This window comes from Ahaetulla prasina, chromosome 2, assembly GCF_028640845.1.
Source record: "Ahaetulla prasina isolate Xishuangbanna chromosome 2, ASM2864084v1, whole genome shotgun sequence".
NCBI lineage: Eukaryota > Metazoa > Chordata > Lepidosauria > Squamata > Colubridae > Ahaetulla > Ahaetulla prasina.
Window position 1 is genome coordinate 199088041 of NC_080540.1, and position 25294 is coordinate 199113334.

Below are 25294 nucleotides of genomic sequence, written 5' to 3' on the forward strand. Positions count from 1 at the left end.
CACACCTCCTTTCCTGGGCACTTGCTCCCTTCAATTAAGCCTCGCTCGCCACCTACAGACGAGGAAGAGGATCTGAGCAACCGGGGGAGGCGTGCTCCAGTTGCTCCTGGAAAGGAGAAAAACAACATTTGAGTTTGACTGCTAAGGGATTTCAGCAGCACGTCCGTGGAGTTTCTTTCCCTGGCCACCAACTGACTTGTCCCATTGCCTACTTCTAGCATGTTTATTTCTTCTATTACTGTTGCTATTAATCTTCTCATCGTTCCTATCACCCATCTCCTCCCGCTTATGACTGTATGACTATAACTTGTTGCTGGTATCCTTACGATCGATATTGTTTCCTAGTATGATTCGATTGCTTATTTGTACCTTAGGACTATCATTAAGTGTTGTGCCTTATGATTCTTAACACATCTTTTCTTTTTATGTACACTGAGATCATATGCACCAAAGACAAATTCCTTGTGCCAATAAAGAATTGTATTGTATTGTATTTCTCTAATTAGAATCTCCTCCTTTCTAGAAACTTGGCTTATTTTTTTTTCATACACAATCCAAGGAAGAATTCTAGGAAACTGCTGCGACTTCAAGTTCCACCCTTTTTAGTTTCGCAGAATAAGCTGTGACAGTAATTCTTCCTTCAGCTATTTCCTTAACTCAAAGGACATATTTTATTTCCTGTACAATTTGGTTTTTTTTTTGTGACCAGTGTTTTGGATTCAAGGGCTTGCTTAAAACTGTATGGGCAGCGCTCAGTATTTGAGAAGTCAGTTACCTACCTGAAAGAAGTTTTATTCCTCACTTAAGGTCTCATTTTACACAATCCAAGAATGCCTCTTGTTTTTATCTCTTGCTTTTAATAAGCTGAAGAACACATTATGCAACATAAATAATGTAATAGGTGTAATTTCCTCTAAGTCTAGAAAAAGATTTTGATCATTTTTTAATCCCCCAAAAATCCCAGTGGACTCAACTGGAGAGATATGAAAAGTAATTTTTAACAGATTGGTGAGAAAACCATTTAATTTTCAGGAAAGGTTTATTTTTTTCCCATGGAAAACTTACGATAAATAGAACTTATAAATATTTCTTGCCTTAAGGCACGCTTAAGCAATCTGCATATTGCAATTTCCAGAAATGAGGGCTATTGGCAGTGCAATGGCAAGGGTCATAAAAAAAACAAGCACAAACTAAAGAGATAATCAAAAGTTGATTATAATGATTCAAGTGAATTGCATGGTGTGATTTTTTGGTAAATTTATTGGGATGTCCAAAAAGATCCGAAGCATGCCTACCTAGAATTCAAATTCATATATACAGGCAACAATTATCTTTAATACCTTTGCTTTAATGCCTAAGATCCATTGGGTTTTATAAAATACATATGCGAAAGCACTTGGGAGAATTCGTTTGGCTTCCAACTTTTTCTCCTTCCAGTATATTCCCAATTTAGGAAAACACACGGAATGGTGCAGGTTTCTGAAATTTCTGGTTTATTGCTAAGTCACTAATAGACTTTCCATCTGCAACTACCAAGAAGCTTTTGTATGCAGCAATCCCGGCTTCTGCATTGACCAAGGACCAAGCGCGCGCCGAACGTCCCTCTCCGATTGTTGAAATTCCAGAGTCTCCAGAGCGGATTTTGCGAGCCGCGAGTGGGCGATTACTTCAGTGACGTCACTTCCGTCTGGAGTACCGCCACAGTTTGGGGAAAGGCGGAGACTGGCAGCGAGTGAGTCCGCCCCCTAAGGAACGGAAGGAAGGACAAACGGACGCCACCGGAGTAGAGAACAACGGGTGCCCCTCCCTCCCGGAGATACGGAGTTCGGGACGGGAGGGGACGATCGTCGCCTTATTTTTTTCCAGCGCAGGTGAGGCCGTGAACACGACAGTTAAAGGAACGACCAAATATTGGGCGCGCGCTGAACTGTGATTGGGCAATGACATGCGAGTCTATGTAGGGCGCGCGCGAGGAAGGGGCGTGGCAGACGGTAGCGGGCGCGCTGCGCTGCGATTGGCTGTGAGGGGCGCGTTAGGGGCAGTGGAAGGCGAGACGATGCGTGTGGCGGTTGGAGGGGTGGGGGTGGCGGTGGGGGGTGAGGTGGGCTTCGCTGAGCTCTCGAGAGCGCGCGCTTCTCCGCTTTGGGCTTGAGCGGAGGAGCCGCTCGTGATCCGCGCGCGGAGGCATTCCGCCGGGTGATTGGTGGAGGGGGGGGGCTCGGCCGCCGGATTCTTCCCAGTTCGGCCGGGTCTCCCTACTTGTCGTGGGGGGGGGGCTTTTCAAGGGTGAGGTACGCATGCTCCTTGGTGGTCCGAGGGGGCGGCGTGAACCTCTCGTAGACGTTGACGAGGCTGTCAACGAAAAGAGAGCGCGAGGTTGCTGCTGCCGCCACCGCCACGCCCCCTTCCCCCCTTCCTGGGTTCCCGGCGAGGGCGGGGCATGGACTGGTGAGTGGCCTGAGGAGGGGCATCGCCGGGCTCGGAGAGGTGGCGGCGGGGGGCGTGTTCGCTTGCTGTCCACAGACCTTATGGGCCTGTTGCTTTGGGGAAGCCAGAGAGGGGCCTCCCCTGTTGACTGGTGCTCTGAAAGGGGTCATTCAGCTCTCGACACCCCCCCCCCGAAGAAGCGGCTTTCCAAAGGGCGCTGCTTTGCTCGGCCGGTTGGAAACTTATGTTGGGGCCTGAAGAGCCCCACTTTAGTGGGAGGGTGGGTGAATTTTTGCTCTTGACTCCTCCCTTCCAAATACCTATTTTGGTTGCTAAGTTTAATTTGGTTTGGGCCTTTTCTCTTATCTGAGGTAGAGAAAAAGTCCAGGTAATTGAAAGCTGAACTTTTAGAGATTATTTCCTTGGTATCCTGGATTGAAAGGTGGATATATTTTTAAATTGGAACTTCCAGAATAAATATATAGGTTAACATTTTTAGTTATTTTAAATGTTGCGGGTTAGATTCGCTATCTCATTTTCTGAGGAGGGTTCAGCTGTTTTCCTCCCTCTCCCCAGCTTCCTTGCCTTCAGATCTGCTCTGAATGACCCCTTAGTCCTCCAAGGCAAATTTAGAAGACTTGTAGGGAGGTGGGAGGTGGGGGGGGGAGAAAAGTGATGTATGCCAGTGAACAGGTATCTTACATGTTATCCTCTTATTATGGTAGGAATAGAATAGAATAGAATAGAATAGAATTTTTATTGGCCAAGTGTGATTGGACACACAAGAAATTTGTCTTGGTGCATATGCTCTCAGTGTACATAAAAGAAAAGATACGTTCATCAAGGTACAACATTTACAACACAATTGATGGTCAATATATCAATATAAATCATAAGGATTGCCAGCAACAAAGTTACAGTCATAAGTGGAAAGAGATTGGTGATGGGAACGATGAGAAGATTAATAGTAAATAGTTTGAAGTGTTGAGGGAATTATTTGTTTAGCAGAGTGATGGCCTTCGGGAAAACTGTTCTTGTGTCTAGTTGTTCTGTTGTGCAGTGCTCTATAGCGTCGTTTTGAGGATAGGAGTTGAAACGGTTTATGTCCTGGATGTGAGGGATCTGTAAATATTTTCATGGCCCTCTTCTTGATTCGTGCAGTATACAGGTCCTCAATGGAAGGCAGGTTGGTAGCAATTATTTTTTCTGCAGTTCTAATTATCCTCTGAAGTCTGTGTCTTTCTTGTTGGGTTGCAGAACCGAACCAGACAGTTATAGAGGTGCAAATGACAGACTCAATAATTCCTCTGTAGAACTGAATCAGCAGCTCCTTGGGCAGTTGAGCTTACTGAGTTGGCGCAGAAAGAACATTCTTTGTTGTCCTTTTTTGATGATTTTTTGATGTTAGCTGTCCATTTTAGATCTTGCGATATGATAGAACCTAGAAATTTGAAGGTTTCTACTGTTGATACTGTGTTGTCTAGTATTGTGAGAGGTGGAAGTATGGAAGGGTTTCTCCTAAAGTCTACCACCATTTCTACGGTTTTGAGTGTGTTCAGTTCCAGATTGTTTTGGTTGCACCACAAGGCTAGTCGTTCGACCTCTTGTCTATATGCGGATTCGTCATTGTCTTGAATGAGACCAATCACTGTTGTGTCATCTGCGAACTTCAGTAGCTTAACAGATGGATCATTGGAGATGCAGTCATTGGTATACAGAGAGAAGAGAAGTGGGGAAAGCACACAGCCTTGGGGGGCCCCTGTGCTAATTGTACAGGTATTTGATGTGATCTTGCTTAGCTTCACCTGCTGCTTCCTGTTTGTTAGGAAGCTTGTGATCCACTTACAAGTCTGTTCCGGTACCTGTAGCTGGTTTAGCTTAGTTAGAAGAATGTCTGGAATGATGGTATTGAATGCTGAACTAAAGTCTACAGCATGTATGGCGTTCGTTAGATGGTGTTTATTAAATGTTTATTTTGAGATTTGATTTGGTTCTGTGTAAAAATATCAACAAGTCAGTCCAGTCAGGATAATTATCAATTACAGTTTTGGATATTCAAATTAATTTTCTTGTTTAGATATCTTCTCACTCAGATCTTATATTTGTGAAAGATAGGAAACGACAGGGTTTAAATGATGCTACTGTTCCCATAGCCACAGTTTTGCCTAATAAAATTCTAAAACATAGTTTAGAAGTTTCCATGTCTGCCTCCTTTCAGTTGGGTAATCTGCATGGCGCTAAGCAGCTTGTGATTTCCCCAAGTACCAGAGATAACCGAAAGGAACGTTAAATCTGTTAGTTAATACTTGTGTTTTATTTTTTTGGGGAAAAAAAATACACTGACCAACTGCTATTAAGGTTGGTCATACAAAAAAAAAACCCCTCTGAATTATTATTATGTGGTGCATTTTTCCTCTCTGCTATATTCATATTATAATTACATTGAAATAACACTAGAAAGTAAAGTGACAGAGAAATAAAGAGCCTTCTGTTAGATTAACCCAGTGATGGTGAAGCCCAAACTGGAACATGTGTGCAGCGTATGCCAGAGCGCCGGAAACTCGAAGACCAGCTGGCTGGTGTGCATGCACACGCCGGAAACCAGAAGACCAGCTGGCGACGGCATGCGTGCCCATAGAGAGGACTCTGCTTGCCCCCTCTGGTACACGTCATAGGTTCACCATCATGGGATTAGCCTATTGGTCTGTATAATTGTATTAGACCAATGTTGTCTATACCAATGGACAACAATTGTTTGGAGTTTCAGACAAATCATTTTCCTATCTTCATGTGCTTGGATCTTTCTACATAACATTTACCATAACATTTCTGCTCTTTCTTAATTATGTATCTTTTTTTATTTAAAGCGTTAGAAGTCGACAAAACACCCATGCTTTTGTAGAAGTTCATAATGCAACTTTATCCCTCAGAATAATCACGTATATTAAAAAGCAATAGTTTATATTAATTTTTAAAAATATGCTTCAGTAGGATTGCTATATGTTAATAAATTGTATATTTTTTTGTTGGGATAAAAGTATATTTTACTGTATTTAGGCAAATGCAATTAAATATTTTCCACTGTTAGTACATACTTGTTAGTACTTACTTTTCTGAGATCAAAATAGAGTAATAATTATATATAGCACATTATAAAAACCACTTGTCCATGAAGAGATAGTTTTGTAAACTTTGAAACTATTGAATTATTAATGAAATAAATTAAAACATATACTTGGAAGGAATATTAAAAGGCATCTGAAAGTGACTAAATAGGACCATGAAACCATAATTACTTCTCCTTATCCTGGTTTGTGTTAGAGCTGTAATGTCAGATTCGGATTGAAAATAATATTAACCTATTCAAGAAAAGTGTGGACACCACAGTCATATAACCATCCTAAATTATTCTATCTCAAATAGACATTAAGACTGTATATAAGAAAAAGGGATGGTGCTATGTTTGTGGCAAGTTGCTTATTAAATATTTATAGCATTTAGATAACATATTAGATAAATATGCAGTAGAAGCCAAAGGTGAGAAAATGCATCCAGCTTCCTAGTCCTGAATATTGAATCGTTTTTCACAACCTCCGCCCAAAATAAAGCATCACAATAGCACAAGAACTTATGGTTGTATCAGTTTTGCATCTTTTGCCATCACTGCCAATAGCACATGGGACATAAGGAATGACACACTGTAGCAGAGTATTTTGAAGTGGTTTTTGAAGATATCTGGCTGGCTGTTGTTGGAAATAGGATTTTCAAGTATGTGAAAGAATTCTATAATCAAATATGGATTTAGCATATGATGGAAACTATTTTATTTAAAATAATTTCATTAATGATATAATCCATTTAAAACCAACACCTGTTTAAGAAGCCCATCCTGATATGTGCAAGACTACACATATAAGACCAGGGTTCTTACCTAGGCTACCTTTATGCATCTTGTTAATTTGCCATAGACCAAACTACTGGTAAAAAAAAATCCTCCTCTCCTCTCCTCTCCTCTCCCCTCTCCTCTCCTCTCTTCTCTTCTCTTCTCTTTTTGGAAGTAATAATTCTATTTTTATAATTCTACTTTTTTTCTAAATGCAGTACAAAACCTTATAGCAAACTACTTAGAATGGGATGCCTCTTCAACTTTTTGATCTATCTGCTCTATCCCTTTGTATTTAACATTTTTTGTGAATATAGCCTACCATAGGCAAGAAACATTGCCATACTCGCCAAAATTCCCCATTCAAGATAACAATTAAACAAATGAGTTTGGTTCTCCATTATATTTGTCAAGTACCAGAAATGATAGAGCTGCTTATATTAGCCAGCTCAAACATAGCTTATTATTTCATGCAGCTCCAGCTGCCCTGTAAAGTAGAAGAATTAACCCTGTGATCCTCAGTGTCTTAGAAAGTTGGAATGGAGTTGTTCCAGTCTCTTGGTATTCATTTCTTTAAAAGTATGGAGCAGAAAATTATTCAATAAGTTTTAAGTAGTATTTGATTCATAAGTGAGTCAATCAAATATTATAAATAAAAATCCCTTACATTTTATATATGTATATAAAATAAGAGGCTAAAAATTGGTTTTCTGGTCTTTGTTAAATGAGCTTTTGAGATGTAGAATTACTAATTTTATTTATTGCATTTTTGAAAATCATGAAGAAATTATCTGTTTCAGCTATTTAACTGTATTCACAGAATATGTTTAATCATTTGGATTTCTAGTGCTTATTACACCAGGAGCCATCTATGGCCCTTTGTCTGATTTTATACAGGGGTATATAGTCCAATAACACGGAAAAGGAGGGACAAGAGAAAAACAAATGAAAAAACTCAAACTAAGAGAGCAATGGAAATAATCCTCTGCAAATAATCAGTTCAAATCTGCTAAGACGGATAAAAGAGGGAGAAGCCAAAATGAATATAGCAGTGGAAACTGTACAGATTATAAAATACTTGATGGGCCAGGAAGAACATTGAAATGAATAGGATATATCCAGTTCTTTAATATACTAAAGGGAGTATGTCTTTAAAACAAAAACAAAAAAAACAACCACCAGATTTCTGTTCCTGGTTTCAACCATCCAATACACAACAGTTTGCTGCAACTGCAAAAGTCTTATGGACTTGCTCTGTTTTTGTACCTTCACATAAAATGACTTTAGGGAAGAACAATATTATTTTAAGAACTTGACTTTAATGCTCATTAATCAAGAGATATGTCTGTGTATCATCACAAACACTGAATAAGATGCTGATTATGTATACCAGAACTTGATTGCGAAGTGTAAATAACTACAAAAACAACTGCCTTAAAAGGGGCCAGAACTTTAGTCTAGCCTGCTGAATACAGTATTTGAAAAAGCAGGGATTCTCCAAAGTTTCAAGCTAAAATTGTTTTAGTTTGGTTGATGGCTTTAAATGGACATGTTTGAGACTAAACCAGAGCTTTACTTATAAAAACTGTGCTGTATAATTAAACTATTTTTTCATATTTTTCTATTTAGGGCATTTTTATAAAAAGTCTCAGAAAACATGTAGACTCTTCTTATCATAGTTTACTTGACCCTAGTTCCAAAATGTGATTATTGCATTTAGATTCAAACAGAAAACTATAGATCGAGTTCTAGCTCTGCCATTTTTCTTGCTGTAGGACATTTCTAAGATAACAAATTATATGCCATATTTCTAGATAAACAAGTTCTATGAGCCACTGTCAGATCGCTAGCTGGGAAAAATGGCAAAATTGCACTAAATTATTGTTTCTCTCTTTCCATAAAAGAATCTCATATTTGTCTGGAAGTTAATTTTTTATTAATAATAAGTAATGAGAGTCTAGTCCAAGGACTAGATTGTATTTTCACTAACCAGGGTTTTGATGGACTTGTGCTACTAGGGATATTTTTCAAGAATAGGCAAGTTTTCCTATTTAAAATAGACTATTTTGCAAGAAAGAAGTTTCAGCTTGCATTAAAAGATGCTCTGATAACTATGTTTAGGTAAAGATGTTTGCTAGTAAATCAAGTTTTTAAAATGGCTCTATTCATTTTTGTCTCAAATATCAAAGTATCTGAATTACCATGTTTCCCTGTTTCCTTATTTTGGGGTCCAAAATAAGCACTAGGGCTTATTTTTGGGGCTGATATTTTTTTAACCTATATTGTCAAAGAGACTTTCTTAATTGAAAGTGCAATATATTAAATAAATGAGCGGATATTGTGCTATATGATAACAATATCATCCATAGTTTGTATTTCCAAAAATGGTTCAGGTTTCATATAGAACTTGGGATCTTAAAATCAAAAACAATTGATGACTGTAATATAGAGCTTTCTTGGAGTTCATCTACTAAAAAACAATTTATGCTAGGAGAGGATAGACAACATTTGGGGATGCTATTAGTGCTGATGAATAAACTTGCCAGCTTGTCTTCTGGTAAGTGAGTGCCTTTTATTCAGCACACCATTGCAGCAAGTATTTTGTGAGAGTAATTCCAAAGGTATTCCCAGTCTAAAAAGTTTTGGAAACTGTACTTTAATAGGATCCCTTTTGTTTTTAAAACGTCATTTCTTTAGTAGGGGGGATAAAATACCAAGATGTTTATATCCTTACCTTTTTAAAGCATGTTTTCTTTTCTTTTGTAGGATCATGGATTTTCCAGGGCACTTCGAGCAAATCTTCCAGCAGCTGAACTATCAACGGCTTCATGGTCAACTCTGTGATTGTGTCATTGTGGTTGGAAATAGGCACTTCAAAGCACATCGTTCTGTTTTGGCAGCATGCAGCACACACTTCCGAGCTCTCTTCACTGTAGCAGAAGGAGATCAGACTATGAACATGATCCAGTTAGACAGTGAAGTAGTGACAGCTGAAGCTTTTGCTGCTCTCATTGATATGATGTACACCTCTACACTCATGCTTGGAGAGAGCAATGTTATGGATGTGTTGCTAGCTGCTTCTCACCTCCATTTGAACTCTGTAGTAAAAGCATGCAAACACTATCTCACTACAAGGACATTACCCATGTCTCCACCAAGTGATAGAGTTCAAGAGCAGAATGCACGCATGCAGCGGTCTTTCATGCTTCAGCAGCTTGGGTTAAGTATAGTGAGCTCTGCATTAAATTCTACCCAAAGCACAGAAGAGCAGACAAATTCTATGAGCTCGTCAGTCAGAAGTAACATTGAACAACGAAGTGCTTTTCCGATACGGCGTCTCCACAAACGTAAACAGTCTTCCGAAGAAAGGGCTAGACAACGCATTAGGCCTTCCATGGATGATTCTATCATGTCAGATGTTACTCCTGAAAGTGCACAGACTGTGGTTCATTCACGAGATGAATTTTTTTCCCCAGACTCCTTGAAAATTGTGGACAATTCTAAGACTGATGGTGTGAATGATCACCAGGAAGATAATACCGTTATGTTCGATCAATCCTTTGGTGCCCAGGAAGATGCTCAAGTGCCCAGCCAGTCTGACAACAGTGGGGGAACTATTTCTCAAATGTCTATGGCATCACAGGCGACTCAAGTTGAAACTAGTTTTGATCAAGAGACCGCTTCCCAAAAAAACAATTTTCAGTGTGAGAATCCTGAGGTTGGACTAAGTGAAAAAGAACACATGAGAGTAGTGGTGAAATCTGAACCTTTGAGTTCTCCAGAACCCCAGGATGAAGTGAGTGATGTCACTTCTCAAGCAGAGGGAAGTGAATCAGTTGAAGTAGAAGGTGGAGGAGTAAATGCTGAAAAAATAGAACTGAGCCCTGAAAGCAGCGATCGTAGTTTTTCTGACCCACAGTCTAGTACCGATAGGGTAGGGGACATTCATATTATGGAGGTGGGAAATAACATAGAACACAAGTCCACTTTTAGTATTTCAAACTTTCTGAATAAGAGCCGAGCCAGTAGTTTTGGTGCCAGCCAGAATCATGAGGACAACATTCCAAATACAACTAGTGACTGCAGAATGGATGGTGATGCCTCTTATTTAATTAGCCCAGAATCTGGGCCTGCTAATAGTCATTCTTCAGCTTCTGTTTCTCATGTGGAGAATCCTTTTAATGACAGCACAGACTCGCATTTTGTCAGGCCTATGCAGGATGTCATGGGCCTTCCTTGTGTACAAACTTCTGGCTACCGCACAGCAGAACAATTTGGGATGGACTTTCCAAGATCTGGCCTCGGATTGCATTCTTTGTCAAGGGCAGTAATGAGCTCAAGGGGTGGCGCCAACAGCTTTCCTGGGTATCGTCGCATAGCTCCCAAAATGCCTGTTGTGACTTCTGTTCGGAGCTCTCAAATGTCAGACAATGCTCCAAATTCTCAGTTGCTAATGAATGGGGCTACTTCCTCTTTTGAAAACGGGCATTCTTCCCAACCTGGCCCACCACAGCTGACTAGAGCCTCTGCTGATGTTCTTTCAAAGTGTAAAAAGGCCTTATCTGAACACAATGTCCTGGTAGTAGAAGGCGCTCGCAAATATGCCTGCAAAATTTGCTGCAAGACTTTTCTGACCCTAACAGACTGCAAGAAGCACATTCGCGTGCATACTGGGGAGAAACCATATGCTTGTTTAAAGTGTGGCAAGAGGTTCAGTCAGTCGAGCCATCTGTATAAACATTCCAAAACTACTTGTCTTCGTTGGCAGAGCAGCAATTTACCCAGCACTTTGCTTTAATTCTTTTCCTCTGTCCCATGTTGCCAATAATTTTAGGAACGCATGGAGTATAAGAGGCAAACACTTAGTGTGATTCTGCCACACACCTTAAAAAAAAGGCTTGATTATTTTTAATACTTGTACCATACCTACCTCACAGGGGTGTTGTGAGGCTTAAACAACTTTTAAAAAGTGCTTTGAAATTATCCAGCTCTGTCACAAAATAAAAAGATTGCAATCCTTGGGAGAAAGCCCCATTGAATATTCTGGGGTTTATTTCCAAGTAAGCATGTTTAGGATTGGGCTGTACATATTATGTAAGGATACAATACTTGGTATTGTACTTTCTGATTGGATGGTCTGAAAGCTGACTTGTATAGCTAATGCATAATTAGCTAGTGTTGTTACTAAGATGAAGGGCAAACTTTTTAATGGCTTTTTTAATGATGTGAAAGCATTTATCTGTATAATAGGTCGCTTAGAGTGTGTGAACAACATAACAAAGAGCTCTTTATTGTGAAAGGTTACATATCTTGAAGATGAAACTATCTTTGCACCTCAAAGTGCTTTTAAAGTGTGTGATAGTTTAACATAGTTTTAGGGGTCTGAATGTATTTTTGGTTGTTTTGCAGTAACATACACTGTGTAACAAAGGTGCTTACCTTGAATACAATGCAAGTACGTTTTAGACTGTCTGATATATGTGTGTGTGTATATATATATACACTTTTGAATACTGCAAAATCTAGGTGTTTCATAGTTTTCCTTTTGTAAAATCTTGTACTAGAAAGTGAAGTGTTTATGTATTATCCTTGATAGTGTTTCTAATCATTTTGTATTCAATGTGTTAAAATTCAACATAAGTCTTAAGTCTACTGTTGTTATTTCAAGTAATTTTCACTTCTTGGAAGTTAAAAGTAATCTTAAATCACATTCTTTGTGATTAGGGATTCCTTTAAACATTCCTCAAAGCTTCTAAAATATTCTTTATTACTCTATACAGTATTTAAAGCAGTGTGGGTCTCTAAGAATATTGTACTTGTATCTATGATAATGCGACTTATTTTGCATTGGCAGCTGTTCAAGAAAATACTACCTTAGTGAACTAAGGTTTAATTTAGCATGGCTGTTAAATTAAACCCCCATTTAAGCAGCAATTCTGTATCAAGGTTATGGAGATTTTAGAATATTCCAGAGTCCTGCAGCATATTTTCATTTTTTAAAATCTCACTTCTATAAATACACGTTACTTTTTCCTATTTATTCCACAGCAACCACCCTAGGAAATGGGCTGAGCTAAGGAAGAGTGGCTGGACTAAAAGATATCCAGCCTGCTTTCATGCCCAAGGTAAACTGAGGCGCTCTGTTTCTAGCCTGGTGTTTTCAATCACAAGACCAAGGTGTTGTGTTTTTTTTTTACACTTTTATTATTCTACCATCAAATTGTAATACATCTCTGTTCACCAATAATTTCTGTTACTAAATGTAGTGTTACTGATAGCTATATGGTCTCTGGGTTTTAGGCTAGCTCAGCAATCCATAATGTACATCAAAAAATTTAATGTGGCTGAGATGGTGGATATAGCTGTGAGGAAAAACAACTGAATTATAAACTTTACTCAGATCACATGAAAAAGAAATTGAAACACTAATAGTTTTGTTTTGTTTTTTTGCAAAATTCTAAATTGGGGTTTTCTCTATACGATTTTACAGTGACATCTGGCAGCAATTTGCTAAACTTATACATCAATATTAGAAACAAAAATAGTGCAGGAGAGGGGAACTATATAATTTTACCACAGTTATTAGATATTTGTTTATATATTTACTGTATTGAAGAGTTAGTTGCTGATGGGAAGAATAAGGCCGTGATGCCATCCAACCTTTTATGCAGAATGTAGTGTCTGCTAAAGTTATGGATATGTTGAGTCTATTAAAATAATGTCTCTGCTTAAATGCACTTGTTGAAATAATTGACAAAAGGAATCTCATAATTCTTAAGCTTGCTTTCTTACCTATGGCCTGTTAATTGGACCACTGTAGAGGCATATGCAAACCATAGTACGTAGCTATTCATCAGTTCTTGCAAATTTTAGCATATTGCTTTTAAAAAATTAGGACACAAAAACATGATTTACTATGTGTTCTATTTTATTTGAAAGGCAACAAGTTCAATCAGAATTGACTGGGGACAAAAAGTTAAATCCACCATGTTTAAAAACAATTTATATTAGCTTGAATAGGCTAGCTTCTCATAGTCTAAGTTCACTTGGCATATTTTCGCCTTTCAAGCCAGCCAAAAGGTTGTTAGCGGCCAACACTGACATTGTATTCCTTGTTGAGTAAGTGGCACTTCCAATATGAGGCAAAATTACTGTTTAAGGCATGAAAGAGAAAAAAGTATCATTAGTACATGTAAAGTGTAAAAACAACCCTTTGTTAAATTAATGTATAAAAGTGCCTTTTAATTGCAATGTCGGCTTAGCCACAGCCTAAGTGTGCCAAACTATCTGAATGGAATTACAGTGATTCACTGTGAGAAAAGCAGAGTGAGTGGAATGTCTGTTTTTATTTTTTTCCTCTAGCAGCTTGGGAAATACTAGGCTTATGCTGTAACTATACAGAAGCATAGAAAATAGCACAGATTAGGAATGTGGAATTATTTAACAGATCTTTTATGAGGGTGAAGGTTCTCTAAGCTTGTGGGTTGGTTTCCGAACATTTCGTTACTAGGCTAGAAATGTCTTCAGCAGAGTTGTAACGTTTCATTACAGGCTAGGTAACATCTTCAGTGGAGTTTAGGGGGTAGGGGTTACCTAGCCTAGTAATGAAACGTTTGGAAAATGAACCTTCACCCTCATCCTACATCCAAGCTACACATATTCGTCACTATTGAAGATCTTCTATGTTTAAATCAAAACATTTCTAGCCCTTAAAATTGCAAAAATCTGCTCAACTATGTATCGTCTCAAAACCACAGTTCTCTTATCTTCAAACTGATCCAAGTGAATGATCCATTATTGGTTGATGCCTACCAGCCACCATCTCCATGTCAAAAAACAGTGCCGAAATAGCAATGCAAACAAAATCATCTTACCACAATTTTTGAGAGAAAGAAGTGGATTGTCTGTTGGCAGAGGTTCTGGGGTTGTGACATCTAAACCAGCTGCGGCAATTTGCCCATTCACTAAAGCTTCATAAAGATCATCCTGATTGACTACTGCCCCCCTGGATAAAACAAAATAAGAGATTGAATTCATGTATCCTTTTTTATGCAATTGTCCGATTCCTGGAGACCTGACAAGTTCCTGTGGTTTTCTTGGCAAGGTTTTTCAGTAGTTTGACATTGCCTCTGTCATTGGGCTAAGAGAAAGTGACTGGTTCAAGGCCATCCAACTAACTTTATGCCCAAAATGGGACTAGAACTGTCTTCTAGTTTCTAGTTTGATGCCTTACTCACTACATCAAACTGGCTATCATATTTTTATGTCCCATGGAAATGTAAGAAAATTCCTGATTTTGTCCCTTTGTGGATTTTGGCAATTCAGAAATAACACTACGGTATTTCCCCATTTTTGTATAGCCTATCTTAAGTGTCTTCCAGATGTAATGGATTTCAGTTTCCATAATTCCCAGTTAGCAACTGTCACCAGTTTGATTGATGATACAGTCAATACATACATTTATCTTAGAAGTGAGCAACCTGCAGGCCACAAAAAGTTCCTTGTAGATCTCACAGCAGGTGTAACAATCAATCTTGTACTTTTTTTAAAAAAAATGTAAGTTTTAAGGTCAGAAAGTTTTCCTTAAAGCTTATTGCGTCTCCCCGTATCATTGCTTTTTCATATTTGGAGATACTTAATGTACAAGAAGTATATCCCAACATATTGCAGGATTCAGTGCTCATGAAACGCCCCTCTCAAAGCCTAAAAAACAGAAAATAACTTTTCTAAAAGTTTTGCCCTGCTAACTCCAGTGATGATATATGTCTAGCCACTCACCTGTGGCCTACTTGCAGATTAAAAGGAGACTATCAATCCCTGCCTTTACAAAATGTTTTGCTTAGTTATATCCAAAACAATTCCAAATATATAAAAAAGCATGAGAGTACCAATGTTCAAACTGAGAACAGCAAGTGACAAATGATACTAAGGATCAAACAGAAGGTGTAATCCAAGACATAATCATTTCCTTTAAGGTGTTTTAATCTTAAATACACTGAGCTGAGGAAAGTAGATTGATTTCTCTCTGAAGTAGCTGAGGTATTGAACCAAATGATTATCATTTGATTATTTTCAACATGGTGCTTAAATATAATGGCCGCATGAAAACTTTAGAACTGAATTATTTAAGCGACACAGCATTCTAATAACACAGGAAGAAGTAAAACTATGTGAAAATATATCACAGCAGTGGTATAAACCTCCAGAAAGATGGAATTCTAGCCTAGGAAATAGTTACACTTCCCTCCCTTCTTCTACACAATGTCATGTCCCTGAAACAAGCAGCAGCAGTAGCAGCTAATGCAAGGATGAAGAAATACTGAATGTTTGAACATTGGTTAAAATATAATCAATCTTCAGCGATGGAAATTTTAACTATATGAAGTTGTTTAAGCATTCGTTAAGACATAGTTTGAGATGCAATACATACAAGTTTTGTATTGTTTTCTATTTCTGTTGTTTTCTTTCATTATATGTGTTTATATATAATGTTGTGACAAAATAAATAAAAATAAAATAAAGTTACTACTAAACAAATACATAGATACAGGGGATATTGCTAGTGACCTCTTTGGGAAGTTTCTGCATTCTCCCTTTATTTGTGATTATTATATTTGTTACATATAATTATAAAAATTATATTTTTTATATAATGTACCTAGTTTGGTTTGATCACCAACATACAAAATTTCCTACCTTTCTTGGTAGAAAATCTTTTCCTTTAAAAATAATCTTATGATAACTATACACAAGATAATTTAATAATCAGCAAAACTGATGCAGAATATCCCATGTAGCAATCAGAGGAACTAGATTTGCTCTTTTAGGAATAACATTATTATAGTTTAAATAGTGGCATTATAGATAGTGATGGATATTCAAGAGCTACAGTATTTGTCTAACTAGCTGTAGAATACCCTGTTGGGCTTTTTACATACACAGGCATTTTTCTTTCATTTGCCCATTTAATGACTCACCCACCAGACGCATTTGATTTCAACCAGTTGAGGAAGGCTGATCTATTTCCATATAGCACAGCTTTCCTCAACTAACTGAAAGTGGGTTATTGGCTAGAGGCAACTTTCTCACGGCAGATGCAAAATTGAGAAACAATGGGGAGCTGTGTGCTATGAAGAATACAGGCGGATCTGAGTGAATTCAGTGATATAGAATAGGAAAGAATAAATAATGGGACAATATTTTTTTCACCTGCTTGTATTGATGAATACTGATGTTTTTTTCATCTTACGAAAGAAGTCCCGATTGCACAACCCTTGGGTTTCAGGCACCAAAGAACAAGTTACAATGACAAAGTCCGACTCCTCTGCTAGCTTGTCAAGGGATACTTGTAAAAAAAGAACAAGAGATTGCTATAAATTATTAAGAGACTAGCTTTCTTTTGCTGGCTTTTAGTCACCCATTTTTCCAATAGGTCAGTTAGCAAGGAAACTTCCCAATGAGTCATTTGTGTGGGTGTGGAGTGATATCATATTTAAGCCTAAAAAGTTTAATACTTTTTCTTTTTTTACACTTCAGTGGTAAAATCAAGATAGACAATTGTATGGAGAAAATTTCTTCTAGTTTTTAGTCAGTGATGTGAAGAAATAATTGCAGCTCTCTCTTTTACATTTGCCAACAACCACAAGAATCAAAAAGCAAAAATAATGACCCTGATATTTAAAAGGAATCTAATTAACGGTTACTTTTGAATGATTTAGCAGATCAGTTTTAAGTTGCTGTAAATCATAAATCTAAGAGTCATCCAATTTATGCTACGTTTTAATAATTTATCAATCCCCTAATCTTCTGCTGTCATCCAGTGTAATACTTTTTCAACAATGATCCTGGTTTGTTCTGCCAACCTAGGGCCACGTTTGATGTTCTTTAGGGAAGCCTGACAAGGATCAAAGTAAATGAATGAATTCTTACTTTCCTCCCATTTATATATCAAATTATTTAAGGATGGCATCTATATTCCTCTTTAAAGAAAGGCATGTACTCCTCTTGCTGTTAACTTTTTACAATTCCCATCATAAATACAAAGATTAAAACTTAGTTATATCCGTCCACACGCATCATCAAGTACCCCAAGAATTATTCCATGTAAATCTTGTTTAATCTCATGTTTCATTAAAGTTTTCTATTTAAATTGTTTAGAACAATCAATGGGTGAAAAACAAATATGAAGAAATTCATGCAAATAAAACACAACTCTCACCAAACTCTGCTTTTAATTCCACATCAGCTTCAGGTTTGGGATGACGACCTGTATACAAAAACCTTTTGACTCCAAAAGGTTTCAGACGATATGCTACAGACTGCCCTAGAAGCAGAAGAAAAATACATTTCAATCTTGACGTGGTAGTTGTAAGAAATATATAGTCATTTCTGAAAAATTCATATTTATCAAAGTTAGTTTTTCTTCCCCAATTTGGTGTTCAGTTCCCAGGATGGCTTCCAACTAGGCAAAGGACTACACTATTAGCCAAACAATTTTGGAAAACAATTCCAGAATTGTAGATATGAACCACAGCCATGTCTCATGAATGCAACCCCTACACCACCCCAACTTGATCAAGTAGAAAAGAAAGAAAATGGAAAAGAAAGAAAGACTCCCGGTTCATGATTAGCCAAAAGGATACTTTACTAAAGCCAAAGTGGTTACAGAACAGGCAAAACTGGATCTGAGAATTCCGTGTACAAAAGATACAATTAACTTTCCCTTGATTGGCAGGGGGCCAGCCAACCTGTGGTCCATCAAATGGAAAAGTACTTTTCTATAGATATCCTGCTAGATGATATAGCAAACCACAACTAGCCACGTTCAACACTTGTCTTGAGTTGGTTGGTACCTTTGTGATAGCTAGCCAGCCAATTTTATAACTTAATTGCTAGTCTCAATTCATTATAATCAGCTCTACTCTGACAAAGGTACTGTCGGTTGTATCAAGTATACCGATTTGAAAGTATCTTTCAAATTATGTGGGTGGCACTGCCCCAAACAGATCCTGTGCATAATCTGGGGGTTCTCGACTCGCTTGAAGAGGAGGTGGCAGTCGTGGCCAGATAGGCCTTTGGCCAACTGCAGGTTGTGCACCAGTCAGACTCTTTCCTGGACCAACAATTCCTACTCACGGTCACTCATGCCCTAGTCACCTCCCGTCTTGACTATTGCAACGTGCTCTACATGGGACTGCTCCTGAAGAGCATCCAGAAGCTCTAATGCAAAATGCAGCAGCCTGCATGGTTTTGTGCAGACCTCGGTGTGCGCATGTATCACCTCCTGCGGGAGCTGCATTGGCTGCTGATTTGCTTCCAGGTGCAATTCAAGGTGCTGGTTGTCACCTCTAAAGCCCTTCCTGGCTTGGGACCAGGTTATCTGAGGGACCATCTCTTGCCAGTTACATTTACCCGACCCACTAGAGTGGGAAGGCAAGGAATGTTGTGGGTCCCATCCCCGAGAGAGATACACCTGGTGGGACCCAGAAAAAGGGCCTTCTCCGTGGTGGCTCCCTCTCTGGAACATCATTCCCTCAGACATTAGACTCGGCTCCCGCTCTAACACTCTTTGGGAAGGCGCTTTGGAAAGGTTCTGTCAGCGGGCCTGGGGAACCCACAGTGGGATGGAGCCCATTAAATAGTTTGTATGAATGTGTGTTGTCGCCAGGGTGGGGGGGATATTTTACTAATTTATTATTTTATTATTCCTCATTTTATTATTTGTATTTCTTTTATATGGCTTTTATATTTATATATTAAGAGCTGTGGTGGTACAGTGATTGGAATGCAATACTGCAGGCTACTTCTGCTGTCTGCCAGCTGTCAGCAGTTCGGCAGTTCGATTCTCACCAGGCTCAAGCTTCCATCTTTCCGAGGTTGGTAAAATGAGGACCCAGATTGTTGGGGAAAATATGCTGACTCTGTAAAACCACTTAGAGAGGGCGGTAAAGCACTGTGAAGCGGTATATATGTCTAAGTGCTACTGCTAAGTGCTATATCCGTGTAAGCCACCTTGAATCACCATGTGCGAGTAGGTGGCAATATAAATTTTCTAAAATAAATAAATAAAAGTGTCTACTCTTATTCTTATCCAGAGCAGTATTTGAAAGTCTGAGATCTGACTGACAGCAATGACAAAATTAAAAAACAAAGGCAAATAGGTATCTTCTGGGATAACAGTTATTTGTTTAAAGAGTAATCCACAGGAGAAAGTCCACTTTACACTAGACTTGATAACCTGAATCAGCCAGTTTTAAAGTTCAAGTCTCCAGTTTTGAAAAAATGGCACAACTGCACCTCTCCATTGTGTTGTTAACAATAACAATTAACAATAACTGGCAGTGATTTGAAGTTTGAATTGAGCTGCAATTTACTTCTCCCAACCTAATGGAAATCATTTTATATATTTTTAAAAAATTGAATTTCCAGGTAGATATTTTAAAAAACACAAGGATTACCTATTCTTCCCAGCCCTATAATCCCAACCGTGCTGCCTGAAAGTCCGTAGCCACACATCCAAAGAGGTTTCCATGTCGTCCAGCCTCCGCTGCAAGACAAAAAAAAATCAAAATGCAAAAGGGGCATTAATGAATTACTTGCAAGAGGCCAGTACTATGGTTATAGAATTCTCCCTATGCAGTCCAACAAGAGACATACAACTGTTTAGTGATGCAGCCTCAACCTTTGTCCTAAGCTCTACCAACACCGCCCCCTGAAAATTTGCTAGCATACAACGTTGTATGAATAACATCCCCGAATGGTAGATATCTGATTACTGCCACCTCCAAATATTCAAGCCAGTACAATATGCTCCCTACATTTTATCCCAAGCAAAATTGCACATACTCACTTCTTTACTTCCACCACTGATTCAGGCAGCCTACGAGATGTTGCTAAGAGTAAAGCTACTGTCAACTCAGCGGTGGCATCAGTCAGGATGTCCGGCGTGTACCCCACACGGATACCACTAGAATTTAAAAAGAGGCTTGTTTTTCACATTTCCGTCATCATTTCTTTGAAGCAGCACTTTTAAGCAGGGTAATTAAGCACCTTAACCAGTGGTGAAATGCTCCTGGTTCTGACTGGATCTCGTGATCCAGTAGCGATTGTGGCTGGTGGTTCGGCGATCCGGTAGCGATCGCCGAACCACCAGCGGCACCCACTGCCTGGATGTCATTACTTCCTGGTTTTAACCAGGAAGTAATGTGTTTTTTACCTTCTGCGCATACACAGGTCTGTGCATGCATGTGACATGCATGTGAGTGAAGCACGTGTGCACGGCGTGTAGACTTCCGAGCTGGTAAGGAAGGTAAGTCGATTTCACCCATTACCTTAACCACATAATGCATAGGTCAAGGCAGCAAGACGCTTCCCTCATCAAAGAATGGAAGTAATCTCTGGAATAAATCATTTGTATATACAAATCCTTTGTATATACAAAACACCAACATGTTTTATCTTGTAAAATTTATATAAATGGAGAAGAGGTGTGTGAGTGAACCGGCCATGGATGGGTCAATGTAGCACAAAGAAAATAATAAATGGAAGAAAGTGTTCTTCCCCTTTGACATAATTGCCTTTAAAAATGAATTTATGTTAACATAATAAAATGCAAATGGTGTGTATTTTACAATATATTCTGAAATAATCATACTTAAAACGCAAATGGTCTAAGTTTGTTGAAGCAAGTAACTGCAGTTCTTTAAAAAGGACACAATTCTTTGAACCTTAAAACCCAAGCTGCTTAAATCAAGCCCCATCCAAGGACCTAATTACACAATTAGTGATTCTTGCAAAAGAACAGCCTTTCTTTTAAAGAGGTTGGGCCTGCATTATATATATTTTAGTTGCTGCTTTTCCAGGAAAAAGAACTCCAGCTTTTAGTGGTGAAAAGAAATTGGGCAGACTATATCACTTAAACCTCCCACTATAATTTTCTCCTAATCTTCCCTGCTCTGATGTAGAATAGCTGAATTTTAAATTATACAAGACTTACCGTTTTTTAATTTCATCAATAGCTAAATGGTCATATCCCACTGACAATGTACTAATTACTTTGAGGCTTGGCCCTGAAAAAAATGAAGACCGCATGCTCAGAATGAAAGTCATTAAGATGAAAACAAAATATTATTTATGAAATGGCAAATGATAGTTTATATCAGCGTTACCACCCAGTCAACTACCATAATATTGTCAAAGGTTGGCAAGCAGCAAAAATGTTTTTCAAGCTATCTACCTTGTTCATTAATAAAACACAGAAAAATTGGGTAAGATTTAATATGAACATTTTTTTAAAAAATCAAAAGAACCAACGAATGGAAGCCCACTTTTATCTAACTGGGTTTACAAACTTCATTTGCATCATCAATCAACAAAAATTTAGTTCAATCATTAAAATCCACTAATCCTAATCAATGAATGGAATGGCAACTGCTAACTAGTTAATGCAGAATTACCATCCTTATCTCAATCAAATGTTTTTTAAAGGATTGTTTTCTTTTTAGTGTGCATTCAAAGCAAACCACAAACCTTTAGTAAAATTCTGGAATATATGAGGCTAAAAGTTTCCCCTGTTTGGTCGTGTCTCCCGAACCAGGGTGAACCAGTAGCAACCCACCACTGTTGCACAACCAATAACTGTGCAAGAGGCATCTTCTGCACAATGCTGGAAGAAGCAGCAAAATCCCTTTGCCCAAAAAACCATACAACACCTGGAGGGGGTGGGGGGATTAACAGAGCCTTCCATGTGAGGTTCTGTAATGAAATAAATTGGACATATCTGATAAGCGAGTCAAATCCACAGGATGAGCTCCATGGGTGCAATCCTAATTTAGACTAAATATTCAGTTCCAAAACAGGCTTTTCTGAGGTACTTTAAGGGCCTACTCACATATTCAAATGAAGTCCTAATGACAGGGTCTTTTATATGCAAACAAACCATCATTTAAAGGAAGGGATTAATTATTTTTATCTTCAGTACTTAATAGAATCATGGCTTAAAATCTCTTCAGCATTATGGTTTATTATATTTAAAGATCAAGCCCAGAATTTCTTCAGCAGATAGCACAGAAGCACAGAGATATGAATGCAACATAAAACCAGGGGATTTAACAGCACATCTGGCACAGGGGATGTTTTTCAAATCCAGACTGTCTGGCCAGATATCCTGAGGGGTTGGAGGCAAGCTTTCACAGAAGGAAGGAGATAGGAAGGAAAATAAAGCTGCAGTTGGATCCAATCCCAAGCATCTGAGGCTTTTCCTCTGAAAGAAATTACAAAACAAATTTTGCTCTCCTAGAATGAAATACCACATGATTCTCAAAAGTCACCAAAGCATCTAATAAAATTTTCCCTGCTGTGTAATAGTTGGGTAATACTGAGCAAGCTAATGTCCACATAGGTAGCCCTCAACTTATGACCACAACTGGGGTTGGAAAATTCATGACTAATATCATTAAGCAAAACATCACATGATTATGACTTGGGAGCTTCCCTGCCGGCTTCCCCGGCTTTGCTTGTTGGAAGATGGCTGGGAAGGTCGCAAATGGCTATCATGTGACTCTGGGATACTGCAACTACTACAAATGCAAGCAGTGGCCCAGTGTCACTGTGAGGATGCTGCCATGTGGAAGGACCAATTGTAAGGCACTTTTATCAGCGCCATCATAACTTTGAACGGTTGCTAAATGAATGTCCGTATACTGAAGATTACCTGTAAGTATTTCCATACACACAACCTTTTTGAGCAACATTGCATGTCACCGTCTTCTCCACGCTCACCTGCTGCATCTAAGACTTCCTTGTCTATCCGGTCAGACAGGAGACACAGGAGCCCATCTTTGCCAGCTACCCCTGCTAGCAATTCTGCCTGTGGGATTGGTTCCTCTGAATCCCACTGTTGAATGCTGCAACTGAAGGGGAAGGAAGAGGCAAGCTAAAATTAGATCAAGTAGCAAACCAATGTTCCGAAGGTTGCAGATCTCTTTATTGCTTAATCAAACAAGGACAACTAATCATGAAAATAAATGTTTGGGACTTTAGGGCAAAGTTACTTAACTTTGGAGTTATTCTGCTATTCGTGTTTTCCTATCGCTGAGGATGAAAAGAATGAAAAGACAGCTATTTTTTCTCACAATGAATAACCAATTAGATAAAGCAAAGCTCACCCTCTTGAATGTTTAAGGAAAAGTAAGATATTGCTAATACGTACGCGGACTTGCATTTTAGACATTGAGTCCCAATCCCAGAGTAATGCCCAATAATTTCCACTCCCAGGGATCAACTAGAGAAGACCCCGAATGCTATGACCTTCTTTGGTTTGGACTGGCCAACAACTGTGAAGGATGATAATAATTTTGGCAGAAGTGGGAATTTTTAATAGAGCTAGTTACTGTCCCTATGGCTTTAATGTTTGCTCTATCCCTCTGGACCAAAGGAACTTAGATAGGCGAAGTTAAGAGCGAGGGTGGATCTCCCCAACGTTGCCCTAAATCAGGAATCTCCAACCTTGGCAACTTTTGAGATTTGTGGACTTGAACTCCCAGAATCCTCCAGGCAGCCATGCTGGAAGTTGAAGTCCACAAGTCTTAAAAGTTGCCAAGGTCGGGACCACCCCCTGTTCTAAATGAACACTGAAGAGGGCCTCCTGCAAAAAATCGAGAGGTCCAATCCATGTCTTCATAGCAGAATAATCCCCAAAGGCGGGCAAAAGAAGGAAGTCTAAAGGGGGAAGAAACGTCTTAGAACAGGGGTCTCCAACCTTGGCAACTTTAAGCCTGGCGGACTTCAACTTCCAGAATTCCCCAGCCAGCAAAGCTGGCTGGGGCATTCTGGGAGTTGAAGTCCTCCAGGCTTAAAGTTGTCAAGGTTGGAGATCCCTGTCTTAGAAAACAAACAAGCCCGTCAAATCCAACTCGGGAGAGCGCTCCTCTCAGCCGGATCTGCCCGTAGCCTAACACGGAGCAGGATTGAACCCGCGGTTTTTATACTTTCCCTTCTCTCTCCCGCCTCCGGGAAGAAGGAAGCAGCGAAACGGGAACCTGGGACTTCTGCAGCAACCCGCGCCCTCCCCCACCGCGCTTGTAGCCCCAGTGCCAGAAGGCAGTGCAGTTGCGGGCCCTTTAAGCGGCCCTGCTCCGCACCAGATACAACGAACCCTCGGCTCTAAATGGGAAGCAAGACGGTTTTTTTACAATCCCACCCCCCACCCCGTTCCGTTTACACGCGCGCACTCGCTTCCCACGAGCAAGTTAAGAAAACTTCGGACACGCATCCGGGCTGCAAAAAAAAAAAAAAAAATCCCCAGATGTCAGCCACCGGCTGAAAAAACGTCGGTTTTGGTCTTGCTGGCCGTCCAGATGTTTGCAACCCGCCTTTCTCAAAGGGGAACACCCGTGTGTGTCCGCAATGGCTGCAGCCTTTCCGAAGATTTGAGGAACAACACGAGCTGGGCGCGCACACCCCCTTCGGGGGAAAGAAAAGAAAAAAAAGCAAAAAAGCAACCCATTCCCCCCCTTCTCTCTTTGCATTAGGAAGCCAGGCGAGCCCACTTACACGCCGGCCTGAGCCAAAACTGCCTGCCCCGCCGGGGGGATCCTCCGAGTCACAAACACCTTCATGAGCTGCTGTACCGCCGAAGTCATCCGAGCGCGTCTCGCCTGCAGTCAGGCTGCTGAGGTGTATGGCCTTCGCCTCCTCTTCACCCTTGGCCCGGCGGGAGCAATTGGGTCGGCAGCGCCCCCTGGTGCTCATGGGCCGCCAGGTCAAAAATGCTGCCTTCAGTGCAGGCGTGTTTTGAGAGGAGGGAAAGAGGGCCCGCGTGCAACCCTCCCCCCCCCCCCCCCGCTTCGGGGCAACCTCGGAACTGAACGGAGCCGGGAGGCCCATGAGCTTTTTCAGAGCTTTATTTTCGGGTGAAAAAGGAAGGAGGGAGGGAGGGAGGGAGGGAGGAAATAAAGAAAAGGAAGGAAGGAAGGAAGGAAGGAA

The 25294-nt window shown here is 39.6% G+C and overlaps 2 protein-coding genes across 6 annotated transcripts; one reads left to right on the forward strand and one right to left on the reverse strand.

Annotated features, from left to right (window-relative positions):
• Positions 1-1714: 1714 nt before the first annotated feature.
• On the forward strand, positions 1715-11952 carry ZBTB5 (zinc finger and BTB domain containing 5). Of its 4 annotated transcripts, none has more exons than XM_058169727.1 (2): positions 1715-1871; positions 9077-11952. In XM_058169727.1, the coding sequence occupies exon 2, from the start codon at positions 9081-9083 to the stop codon at positions 11106-11108; it is 2028 nt and encodes a 675-aa protein (XP_058025710.1). In that variant the 5' UTR covers positions 1715-1871; positions 9077-9080; the 3' UTR covers positions 11109-11952. The 4 variants fall into 4 exon arrangements, with proteins under 4 accessions (XP_058025710.1, XP_058025708.1, XP_058025709.1 ...); XM_058169725.1 differs by lacking the exon at positions 1715-1871 and adding an exon at positions 2268-2448; XM_058169726.1 differs by lacking the exon at positions 1715-1871 and adding an exon at positions 6440-8431.
• Positions 11953-13217: 1265 nt separating this feature from the next.
• Positions 13218-25032, reverse strand: GRHPR (glyoxylate and hydroxypyruvate reductase). Of its 2 annotated transcripts, XM_058169729.1 has the most exons (9): positions 24863-25032; positions 23090-23220; positions 21306-21378; positions 20160-20276; positions 19768-19856; positions 17529-17633; positions 16520-16655; positions 14185-14315; positions 13218-13461 (listed from the first exon to the last, which is right to left on the reverse strand). In XM_058169729.1, the coding sequence occupies exons 1-9, from the start codon at positions 24949-24951 to the stop codon at positions 13340-13342; spliced, it is 993 nt and encodes a 330-aa protein (XP_058025712.1). In that variant the 5' UTR covers positions 24952-25032; the 3' UTR covers positions 13218-13339. The 2 variants fall into 2 exon arrangements, with proteins under 2 accessions (XP_058025712.1, XP_058025713.1); XM_058169730.1 differs by lacking the exon at positions 24863-25032 and having other exon boundaries at positions 23022-23157.
• Between the last annotated feature and the right edge of the window lie 262 nt (positions 25033-25294).